A 12665-nucleotide genomic window follows, 5' to 3' on the forward strand; every position below is an offset into this window, starting at 1 on the left:
AGAATGTAGGACGGAAGAGGCGCTGATATCGGCAGAGGGGAAAAAAATGCTGATGCGGTCGCAGTGCGGTTAAAAAACTCTTTGCCATTTTAGTCAGCATCATGGGATGTCAGTCAGACGCAATGGTAAGACTTGTTTCAATCGTTTTTTTTGTACACTGATGGCTGCGACAGCAGAAAGCTCTTCCTTTAAGAAGAGCTTTTTTGGAAGAACAGCGTTCTGTGCCCAGGATGAATACGTAAAAAAGATACTTCAGTGACAGAAAAACAGGAAGGCAGGCCAAAGATCTATGAGTGTGGAGGTGATCGGAGGTGTGAACATTACCTTGACTCTGAAGGGAAGAGGTAGAGCGACCAGGTATCTCTCTGCTTACACCACGCTGGCTGTTTTTTCTCCAGCCAGCGGAGCAACCTGGCAAAACGACCCTGCACAGAGTAAAAAGTGCACAGTGCATTTATTATTCATCTGCACACGACTTCCTGTTGCATATAGTGAGCCACGAGCCCGTTCAAGAGTTTCTGAAATTTATATGCTTAAAACCCTGTTTGGTTTATATGTATCATAGACAGCAATGGAATAAACAGGTTTCAGTGAAATAGGCAAGAATTAGAAAGATATGCAATATATGCACATTTATTTGAAGACTTTTAACATGTTTAACTGATCAATAATCAGTTTGGCCTTTGCTTAAAATTCTAATCAACTTTTTTAGTCTAATTGCTAACCTCATACATTATCTGGCCTAAGACCTGCAAGAAAACCAGTCATAAGAACAAGCCCACTTGCAGGATGACTGACCAGGTTCACCTCCTCCTCTGCATTCTCGTCTTCGGTGTTCTCTTCCAGCGAGACGTGTGTGGGACCGAGGACTGATGGAGATCCCTTTCCGTTGCAGTCACTGTGTTCTGGGGGCCGCAAGTGGCTCAGGGAGGGGGGTCTGGAGCTGTGCATGCTTGCTGAGCGGTACCGGTAGGGCACCTACACGAGGTGAAAAAAACTAATTTTAAGTTACGACTCCCAGTCAGGTGTCATACTGTCCATGAATCTTAACAATTAGTCTGAGGTTTAAACTGATAACTGTTAGAGGGCTCTACCTGGAGTAAAGCATCAGGTGGCAAATCCATTGAGCTCCGAGTCTCCACTGACTCCATCCTCCTGTGCCTGGGCCCTCTCTGCGATTGGGACATGGAGTCCGTCCTGGCCAGGGATGCATCGTCTTCCTCCATCAGTCCACCACCTCCTTCTCCTCCGCCCTCCCCGTCTTCTGAACTTGAGCCACCCTCCCCCGACAGAAGCGACCGTCGTTCCCCGGACTGCCTCTTCTGGCGTTTGTATGACGGAGCACGACCCAGGCTGTTCCAACTGGATCTGCGGCTTGTCCGGCCACTGCCGGAGCTCCATGGGGCATAAGGGGAAGAGCTCCGGACACTGGTCTGGAGCAGGAGGGTTGCAACAAACGGGAGGGGGGTGAAAAAAACTCACAAGTATAACTGCATAGTACAGTTTTAATTTTGTGGCTTAGTGCTTTGGTTATGCAAATAAAGCCAACTGAATAAAAATGAAGACGCTTTGCGTGAGGTGAATTTAAGTGAGATTCATGCTGACAGACAGATAGGAGCAAAAGTAGGTATCAACATAATCTGTCAGGCTTTCATCGTGGTCATCAGTTTGTCAAATAAAGAGCAGCAGAGGTAGCAATAAGTTGACTGTGAGACTGGCACACTTTATTAATCATCATCAATCATTATGACCCCCACACATCATTAGACCATACAATGTTTTTAGACACACATTCTGGGGGAAACAATTGTCAGGAAAGGGGAAAATTCTGGCACTTACCACACAACACATGTGGTATTGATAGCTATGTGACAACTTGGAACTGGATTATTACCCAGCAGTAACTTCCAAAAGGTTTAAAAAGCCAGCATGGACATAGGGTGGTGTCAAAAATTAAACTTCCTCTAATGGCCGCTAGAGGCTCACTTCAACCGCACCAGCCCATCAAGCGCCATAGACTTTCATTTTAATCAGCATGTTTTAACACAGGCACAAAAGTCGGGGCTAGTGTTTATAGCTAAATTATGCCTTGAAGCAAAATACTGGGGGGCTTGATGTTGCCTGTTTTTGCTTGCAAAAAGTAACAAAGTCTAGCATGTTGCTAACCAAGCTTTTAACAAGTACATACTATAGTTTTGAGTCAATTTAAATAAATTCAGTTTCATTAACTTAGTGCCAAATCAAAACAACAGTCACCTCAAGTAGGTTAATATTATAAGGTAAAGACTGTAGACTAATACCGAGAAACCCCAACAATCAGATGTTAGGTTCTTAGCACTGGCCAGCTACTTAAACTATGTTTCGAAATTGCAGTCCACAAGCAAATGGGTGATGTCACAGTAGCTACATCCATGTTTTAAATACAGTCCATGGTTATTACATGAAAATTGCCATCCCCTTTTGTTTGTACATGAGAATATTAAATAAATACACAAACCGGTGATTTGTCATAGCAGGCTGGGTCAACAGAACTGCTGCTGCCTCGACGAGACTCATAGCCCGGGTTGGATTCACCTCCCACGGGCAACTTTGGTACGGGCATGGGGGTGGCAGCAGTGTGGGTAATTAGCGGTGGAGTCAGGTTTGACTTCAGGTCCACATGACCATTTACAGGCACTACTAGTAGAAGAAAAGTGAATGAAAAAAGAGGACAAAAACAACACTTTACTGTGGTGAAATTGATAAACTGAATAAAGACATGAGAAAAAGCAGGAATAGGGGAAAATGTGGTACACCCTCAGTCATACTGTACCTATAAAAAACAACAAATATATGCCTCTTACTGTTATTGAGCAACATGAATATTTCAAGAGGGCATTAATCTTATGGGATGCGTGGGAGAGAATATTATGTTTGGCAGCAACACAAATGCATGACGTGCAGGGGAATGCAATTTTAATAGCGCTAATTCCTCCGTCTTCGAAACTTTATCCGAGGCCTAGAAGATGTTAGGCTCTTCCAGCTAAGTAAGCAGTTTTACACAGAGCATTTGAAGGGGCTGAAGGGGAGATGATACAGTACATCTGGGAGTTGTACTCTATACATATAGTAGTGTATCTACTGGGCTTTTCAGTCTTTGCCAACACTTATTAGAGGGGATGGTATGAGGAATTATGGATGAGGCCACTCTGCCGACTTGATGTTGTGCAGAGAGACAGCCGGGCACGTGCCCACCGAGTGTGGTCGAAAGCCAAGGGAGAAGAGACTGACAATAGGAGACTACAGACATAGAGAAGCCTGGGGAATATTTGCACAGGTACTTTTTAAATGCCTGAGGCCTAACTTACTGCTGTATTACAAACTTTTACATACATTTTTTAAAGAATTGCAACAGTGTGTAATCCACAGGAGTCTAGCAAAGATAGGAGACGGAAAAATGCAAACATAGATGGCAGGTGTTTAAACAAATGTTCGTAATAGGGGCTTTAAAAAAATCCCACAGGCTTGAACTGAATTGTTCCCGTTGAGCTAAAATCAATATATATAGTCTGTGTACATACTGTATGAACAGCAGATGGACATGCCTCACCTGCAGAGGCCGATAAATCCTTCTTGCTGCCGTTGACGTCCTCCATGCTTCGTGCAAAGGAATCAATCTCTGAGCATGATTTAGAAGCATCACCCTTGGCACACAAAAAAGCACACATAGAAAGTGTTACAGAAAAAAACCCCAAAAACATCTGTGAAAATATCTGGGGGGATTTTTGCAAGATTTAAGAGAAAGCAGGTGGGTTGACATTGCCTCTAAACACAGATCGCTGCTCAGCTACCTCTACTTTCTGCTTAACGTCAGTTCTGGTTCAGACCTGACTGTGGATCAGTCAGTAGAAGCAACCTCTCTTTGTAAGCAGGTGGGTGGGGGTGTGGTCTTCGTGCTCCCAGAGACGGGCGCTCACAGGTAACGGGTGGGGAAGGTCATTGGAGTAAAGCCATGCAAGGAGAAGTGATAGAGTTCAAAGAGAAACCACACTGAAATGCTGAAAGTAAAGAGTAACCTGGAGAACCTGGTTCTGTGAGAATCTGGCCGGAATATGAGTTCAAAACCTTTGACTTGCTGTGACTCATTAACAGCTAAGAGCTTCAGTGTGGTTGCTGGGTCTACAGTTTTCACAAGTACATACAAACACTCAACACTCCATAAAACATACTCCACTGTAGCATATCTATAAGTCGATGACACAGTTTGACTTTTATCAGAACAGCCGAAGAGTTTTGGTCTTCTTTTGTTCTCCATCATTCCTCATTTACAATCTTTGTACTTGTCCTTTCTGTCTTTCAACGACTTTTCACGAGCTCCTATAATTACTCTCTTCTAGCCTCTGCCACATGCTGCTTCCCATTTACAAATCCACTGCAGTTGAACCTCAGCGTCCCTGTTTATATTTGTTGCACTACACCAGAGCCCAAAGACTCCATTAATATGTGCGAGGGTGCCAGGTGGATGCTGGATTAATAGAATGCCGACCCAGTGAGTCAGACCTCTGTGGTAGCAAAGTGAATAAACTGTGTGCAGAAAAGCCTCAGGACCTAATCACCATGCACCTCCTTTTGAACTAACAAATTACTTTCCTGATACTTCCCATGAGTATCGGAGAGAAACAAAGGAGGAATGGATATATTGCACATTGTATTTATTTATTTACTGCGGGAGTGTTGGGTATGCTATCTTTGAGAGACCAATTTGCATTTAACTCTGCAGTTAAATCTACTATTTTGTACCCCAGACTGATTTCCCGTAACCTCTAAAGGATGGGGAAATTATGTAAAGAGAGTCGAGGGCTACTGCAGTCTTCTGTTGTTACCTTGCTCATCACGTTCCTGCATCTGGAGTGCTTCATTTGTTGTCTCGCAGAAGGAAACATGAAGCTGAAGATATGTGGTAGTTACAGTAGCAGTAATTTCTAAACACAGATATCTGCATATCACCATAGACGAGGGCCAGATTTATGCACATACTGGGTACAGTGACTTCCTCCCACAGTCCAGTCACATGGATTTTAGCTTAACCTATGATTCTAAATTGACCCTAGGTGTCAGCATGGGGACGAATGGTTCACCATCTATGCGTTAACCCAGTGATGGACCAACAATCTGTCCAGGGTTTACCCCACCTGTCGCCATCTAACAACTGCTGCACTGCAACCCTATTTGGATAAGTGGTTATGACAATGAATGGATGGATGGAAACTTCTGCAGTAGTCCTACTAGTATTAACCAATAATGGCTTTGGCTTTACCCAGGTGAACAGCCACTTCAAAGAACAAGAAAAAACTTTCATTGTTTTATTAGCTTTTTTCCTCTAATATCTGTGTTAAAGGCCAGACAGCTATCACAGGTTAGAAGGTAAGTAGTAGTAGTAAAAGTAAGAATAGTAAGTAATCCTTTATTTTATTTCCAGGGTCCAGTTTGGAACATTATCGTTTTCCATCCTTCCCGTAAAACATTTTATTCATAGATTTGGGTTCTCTGCCACTTGTACCTTCCTGTTAGACCCAAAGTCAAACAATGTGCTGAGTTCACTAAAAAACATGATTTTTTTCATGTCTAAATTGCTCCTTCAGCCTTACAAAAGCAGAAGCTTTTGTTATTGAGTGGTGGCTGATCAAGTCAGTCTACAAGTTTTTTTGAAAAGAGAAGGTGACCAGTTGCAAGAAATTGTAGCAATTAGTTTTAAGGTAAGTGATGTTGTGAACACCTCGGTCACCTTCAAGTTATAAAGAACCCAGCTGCAAGCCTTTAACTAGACCCAAGATGTCTGTCTACACTTAGTTTAGTTAGCTTCCTCGCACTGAGTAGAGCAAAAAACAAGATTTTAAAAGTTACATTTAAGGCTTGTCCTTGATTTCAGTAGTTTATAGGGTGTTACAAAGTAATAGTAGTAAGTAATGTTTCTGTATTTAATTTCAAGGGTCCAGTTTGCAAACTGTTACGTTATTGTTTTACATTCTCATTAACTGTTATGGACAACGGAGTAGTAGGGAAAAACGGTGGGGTTTCAGTATTATTGAATATTTTGAAAATAAAGTCAAAATTTTGACATTAAAGTTTTTGTTTCAACTAACAAGTGCTTCAGCTGGTATACTCTCTACAGAGTATTGATATGATATTGATCATTTTTCCCCGCACACCAGGCATAGAAGAATTGGTTCGGTTTGTCCCCAGTATACCTTTTTTGCTTTTTTCTGACCACTACTCATACTACGGCCTTCATCTGGGTCGGAATTTTCTCCAGGGCCCAGGTTAGATTGTCTACTTTTTCTTTTCAAATATTTATCTATTGCTATTACGCGCTGTGTTTTCTCACTCACAGCATCACTATTATGTAATTTCTTCTTGGTGTTCTTCTGTTTTACTGGCAGTTGGCAACCCATTTCATTAGAGCAGGTAGTTGTACTGCCCTCTAGTGGTAGAGAATGTAATTGTTCTGCCCGTTACTCAAGCTGGTGCTTCGAGTACTAATTAGGTGAAACCAGATAATCTTCCACGGCACACCTGATCATTTCTCGCGGCACGGGACAGTGGTTGGAAAACACTGCCCTACAAAATGCCTTGCGTAGATGAGTTAACAAAACAACTTGATCAGCTGTCTTGTTATTGCTGTAATAAAACATACCCCCTCTTTACTGCATGGGAGTGTAACCATTGATATCTTTGCATCTGCAATTATCAGCTATTTCTTTTTGCGCAATCCAGCGAACTCTTCCAACTCTTCCAGGTTTGTGTAATTTTTCCTTCTGACCACATGCAGCTTTCAACATCCTTATACTTTACTTAACTGTACTTAACTCTACAGAAGGCCTTTTGTAGTGGGTATAGTGGTCATGACAGTAGTGTGACTTGAAACAACAAATTTAATTTCCATGTATTGACTTCAAAATGTAAAGATTAAAAATGGGCTTCAAAATAGTATTTCTCAAAGTAGTATTTCCACTTTATTCGTAAATGAACAATAATAATGAAAAGAATCCATTTTTAAGGTGGCCCACTATTCCTTCATAAAAAAGTCCCTCCAACCTAATTCCAGTGAAACAGAAATCTAGCACATCTACATTTTTTGTAATTATTTGTTTTTTAATAATTAGTTTTAAGGGCCTTGGTAAATGGCCTGTATAGCGCTTTACTAGTCCCTAAGGACCCCAAAGCGTTTTACACATCCAGTCATCCACCCATTCACACACTGGTGATGGTAAGCTACATTGTAGCCACAGCCACCCTGGGGCGCACTGACAGAGGCGAGGCTGCCGGACACTGGCGCCACCGGGCCCTCTGGCCACCACCAGTAGGCAACGGGTGAAGTGTCTTGCCCAAGGACACAACAACCGAGACTGTCCAAGCCGGGGCTCGAACTGGCAACCTTCCGATTACAAGGCGAACTCCAAACTCTTGAGCCACGATGGCGATCAAAGCCGACCCTCGTCTGTTTGAGTACAGAAACACTGGGGAGGAGTCTGCAGAGGAAGAGGGTTCAGAAATAGACCTGAGACCTTCCTACATTTTGGCCATTTCTGACCTTCAAAAAATAACATCTTGTAATTTTGATACAAGTGACTTCTGTCGGTTACTAAGTCCTGCCTTAAAGCCTTTTCGTTCAGAGTTTGATGCCAAACTGTTCTGATTAGTTGGTCTGAATATGGTGCTGAATATTTTGCCTTGTATGAACCAGTAGTTTTGTTTTTAGAGCAAAGAGACCGAGGCTAACATTCCTTTAGCACTGCTCTCGAAAAATGTCTGAACAGAAGCGCTAAACCGCAGACAAATTGTCACACATCCACCAACACACAGACATACCGCTAAACCAAACACAGAGCCAACACCCACGACAATTTATCACCACACATAAATTTAAAAAAGAAAAAAAAAATCTGTTTTAACCACTGCAGGAGCTCGTTTCCCACAGGGCTCATCAAACCACATGCAATCAATCAGAAGGGACAGCTGTGATTGGACAAAGCCAGTGGAGCGTCAGCACTAAAAGATGGTGTGTGCGCAGTGTGCAGTATTATCTCGTCTCTGTGTGTCTTTTACAGATAAGAAGAGGGGGCGTATGTGTGCTACTGGTCTTGGTTTCCATTCCATTGGTGAGCAGTTTTAAGTTAGGAGCTTGTACCTGCAGTCTCTGTTCAGTGTAAAGGTCAATATGGCAGAGTGTGTAGATGTTTACTCACAGAAAAAGGGAGGCCAAGGGTTTTGTTGTATTGGCTTTAAGGTAGAAGTAAATGACCAGACCTGGCAGGTCCAGGTAAAGAGAAATGTCTGCTTTCCAAGGCACAAAAACTAAAAGATGACCTAAAGGAATCGACTGAAGCATTAAAAAAAAAAGAAAAAGCTCAGCAGTTTAGGCATTGACAGAAACATCAACATCCACGACTCCTACACTGCACAGGTGCAACATTTCTCAATGCGAAGGACTGAATCAAACAGTGCAAAGTATGTGTGATTAAACACCCTCCCATTTCATCTAGAGGCCAGGTTTGCATATAAAGTCAAATAGAAGATATCTAGAAGGCATGGATAGACATAAATTTTGTTACTGGCAGAAAACACAGTGAGGTCAAGAAGATGCATCCTTGCAAGTTTTTCCTGTTTTGTTTTGCACTGATCCTCAGGCTTTAATCTTGTATGATTTCATCACCCTCCGGAGATGAAAGAGTGAGACTAGAGAAAAATAACTGGAAAAAATTGAGCTCCTGGTGAGCTCTGATGGAATATTTGCTTTGATTTCTCCTGGAACATATCATACAGATCATTTCTGGTGCTTCACAGTGAAATGTGTTGTCATCCATGTACTAATTTTCTGTTATGTGCCATCTTTCTAGCATATTCCTATACGACAGGTACTTAAATAGTTTTGTTATGTAATAACCTAAAAATGCCATCCAAAAGCTACTTGTTTTTACAGCAGCAAACATTACGCGAAAGGCATATTAGTCTGATCTGATCACTGTGTTTCAGTAGCTTGACCTTTGATATATCTACAGGTGGCACTAGCAGGTCAATACAGACAGAGTAACTGAAAAAGGGCAGTCCTCCCTACCCGTGTCAAAAGAGCAAGATCTGGACAGCGCTAATCTACAGATTGTCAGAGGTACACAAAGTGCAATTTAGAAACCTGGAGTAAACTGGCAGCTGAGGTGAGGAGCTACAGTCAATAAAACTACATCAAACTGTGAGGGGAGATTATTTCGAGCTCAGACCTGACTTTGATTTGCCAAATTTTCTTCTCTCTCTCTGCTGCTCTTCTCTGTTGCATTTTAATCTACCTATCTATCTATCTATCTATCTATCTATCTATCTATCTATCTAGATCCTGTAGATAGAAAATTTTACAATGTTTAAATTTTCATTAAAATAGCTAATGCTATTACTTAGCAACTGGCTGATAGCAGGTTAATTTCCTGGCTGTGCTCTTTTGGCATGTTGGTGCTGTCTGTGCATCTGGTATTCTCACCAAGAATTACACAATGAAGGTTTCATTGGGGATAAGAAAGGGGGGAATAATAGCTTTAAACCAAAGTGGGGGGGCGCTGGACTCGAGGGAAATCCCTGGTCCTGAAATTGGTTGTTTGGATAGGTTGTTTACACTCTGCCACCCCAATTTGGGCACGGTGGTGGGAGCAGGAGATGGGCCAGACCAGGTCTGCTGCTGATAGCCGGACAATAATAGACACCGGCAGCACACGGGGGATCTCAATTATGTTGCTTCAAAAAGGGTGTAAATGGGAGACGGAGGGTGGTTGTTGATAGGAGGAAGTGGAGTAATTGTTTACGTGTATGTGTGTGTTTGTGTGTGTGCACGTGTCCACAAAATTTGTAGCCTACCACAGCTGTACATCACACAGAATCAGATTTGCCTGTGCCTATGTATACTGTCCTGTAACACCAAAACACTACTCACATCTATGGAAGAATAAGCTAGTGAAAAACAGTAATTTAAAAAAGTATATTTATGTTATGCATGACTTTAAAAGTCTGTTTTTTATTGGCAGTCTGTTGAAAACCACATTTATTTTAGCAAGTTTGTAATTAAAGTACTTCAACTAAATGCTAACATCAACAAATTTAGCTGAGAATTCAGGTCAATTGTTTTTCTATTATTATTTTTAATTGAGATATTTTCTCCTCAAATATTTTTTTGCAATCAGTATTTATATTTTCAGCCAACCAGTCATGTTATGACCGCATTCAACTCATCCACCAGTTAGACAGAAAACACAAGTAAACATAAAGCGTGGTGACCAAACAATGACTCAACATAAAGTCAAAAGAAAAAACAAACATAATAGCTCATCAGGTTCATGATCCACCACAGAAACAACCATGCATTCTATCTCAGGTCACCAAATGGTGAATACTGGTGGTAAATATGGTTGCAAAAAGACTTCTGGTCCTAAATGATGGATCTTGTGTAAGCACTTTTCTGCTTTACTGCTCAGCCACTTATTCTGGGTCATACTAATTAAAAAATCAAGTCTTTTTTTGTAAATCTTGACGATACCTTGACGAACATGCACGCTCATTGGCTAATGTGCTGTCAATCATCAGTCATTAGCATGTGGTTGAGCAGCCAGAACCACTGCTTGCTGTCAAATTCACTGTTTTGCAATAGTGCAGATAGTAAAGGTGGAAACACTCATCTTGGGGAACGGCTGACATCACGGTAGCTACCTCCATCTTTTATACTGTCTATGGCGAAAACCTGGCAGGCGATTGCTGCTTGACTCAAATCAGACATATATTTAACGAGGTGTTATGAGTCTTGTGAAAATGTTAAAGTACCCATAAAATGGCAAACATAACCAAGGCCTTGAGTAAAATTTGAGCGAAGTCCCATTAGTTGATCACTGTGTGTTTTGACCAATACTGTAGGAGAAGCAGCAATTCTTGTGAACAGAGGGTTGGACGGACAATGGACGGATCAAGCTCATTGATCCGTCAACTGGACGAACTAAAAGCTGATCCCACTGAACGTCCCTCTGCTGGATGGAAGTCTTGTGGATAATAACTGACTACCCCACCTGTCTGATAATACAGACTTTTATGTGATTTTTGCACAAGGTATTCTTGTCATGGTTTGTAGTTTTTGTAATGTATTTGCAGTGTTTCAGTTCTATTTGTTGGCTTTTCGGTGCTTCTTTGTCTTTCTAATTTCACGGTTTTCCCTTCTCTGTCATACTTCCTGTTTTGGGTTCTGCCTTTTTTTAAGATTTACTCATTCAGATTAGTGCAGTTTATTAGTGTCTGTACCAAAAATTTATAGCATGGAAATTCATCCAAAACTTGGCATGATAACTCCAAGGAGCAAGTCAGTCACAGGAAGGCACTGAAGGAAAAATGACAGTGAAAAGCCAGCGAAGAGTTTAAAGAAAAAAATATCACTGCCAGAAAGCCAATCAAATTGAATGATAAAGTGACTTTTCCTTTCAAATCAATTGAAACTAAAGAGTGCATATTCTTCAGAGTTTCTAAAGTCCTAAAAGAAGTAAGATTTGTTATGTTGGTACACATGTCAGTTAAGTTGTGTTCAGAGAATAATAATTAAGTTAAAAAAAATATCACCTTACAGGGTTTAAGGGGTTCTCTGGTCCATATATGGGTGGCATGCAGAATGTAACCAAACTATGGAGTACTAATAGCTCTTTGAGGGAAATAGAGGGACATAAAACTAATAACTGATTTGACCATTACACCAGAGAGCAGACTCCACCCAATCTCCATGTCATGCCTGAGACTTGCCCCCAGTAAGCTGTTGAATTTTGATCAGCTATAATATTGGACTCAGAACAATCTTACCTCATAAAAAGTCCTGGATCAGTTTGGATAGCGTTCAAGTGTGCAAGGTTAGAGGACGTGAGGACAAGACTTACACTCCTCTGTTTTTTTAAAGGATTAATTTCACTGAGTGTAAGAACCTGAATCCTCTTCCTCCAAGCCATTTATTAGCTCTCATCCTGTAGTCGGGCTGGATTTCTCTGGCAGTGCCGGGGTCAACCATAAAGCCAGCACTCACCCCGTTTCTCCCTCATAGCCCAGCCAGATAAAACAGGAACAGAGAGGGGGAGGGTTTTTTTGGCTGAGCTGGTGGATTGTTCTTATCTGGAGGCTAGACAGAACGGGTGGAGGGCTGGTGGGAGTTGAGCTTTCTGAAGTGGAGACTGCTCTTAAGGTAGGACAAGAAAGTAGGAAAACACACACAACAAAGCCTATGTTGTCTTTCCGATACTCCACACAGCAGCCCCTCGGTGCTGCTCTTAGTATCAACAGAAAAGACACCATGCAGGGTTAGAGAACTTCTAGATGATGTGACAACTCCTCTGGCAGCCATATTGGAGCTCTTTTGCCGCAAGGCCACTTGGATGACTTAAAACTGGCTTTCTGTGCTCTTCATTCAGGGAGAGACAGCTTGTTTAGCACTAATGAATCAACATTGAATTAGCTGACTTGTTATGTATGCTGAACTGCTCATTTTAAATGTCTTTATTAAAAGACATCTTTTTTCCATCTACCACTAGCTCCATGGTCTTTTAAGCTTGAGTGTAAAATGCAGCCAACAGGAGAGTCTGCAGATGTTTTTTTATAATTACTGTGAAATATAAATGGTCAGTTAT

The 12665-nt window shown here is 41.6% G+C and overlaps 1 protein-coding gene across 13 annotated transcripts in view; it reads right to left on the reverse strand.

The window, feature by feature from the left end:
* Positions 1–12665, reverse strand: part of cacna1g (calcium channel, voltage-dependent, T type, alpha 1G subunit) — a 316565-nt gene that overhangs the window by 86490 nt on the left and 217410 nt on the right. For 9 of the 13 annotated variants that reach the window (XM_019362827.2, XM_005448008.4, XM_019362822.2 and 6 more), the window contains 5 exons: positions 3590–3683; positions 2498–2679; positions 1095–1433; positions 799–978; positions 325–425 (listed from right to left, as the gene is read on the reverse strand). In XM_019362827.2, coding sequence (XP_019218372.1) covers positions 325–425; positions 799–978; positions 1095–1433; positions 2498–2679; positions 3590–3683 — 896 coding nt within the window. The remainder of the gene's footprint in view (positions 1–324; positions 426–798; positions 979–1094; positions 1434–2497; positions 2680–3589; positions 3684–12665) is intronic. The other 4 variants (XM_025909653.1, XM_013273535.3, XM_019362823.2 and 1 more) reach the window with 2 other exon arrangements.

This window comes from Oreochromis niloticus, linkage group LG8 (genome assembly GCF_001858045.2).
Source record: "Oreochromis niloticus isolate F11D_XX linkage group LG8, O_niloticus_UMD_NMBU, whole genome shotgun sequence".
In the NCBI taxonomy this organism is placed as follows: Eukaryota; Metazoa; Chordata; class Actinopteri; order Cichliformes; family Cichlidae; genus Oreochromis; species Oreochromis niloticus.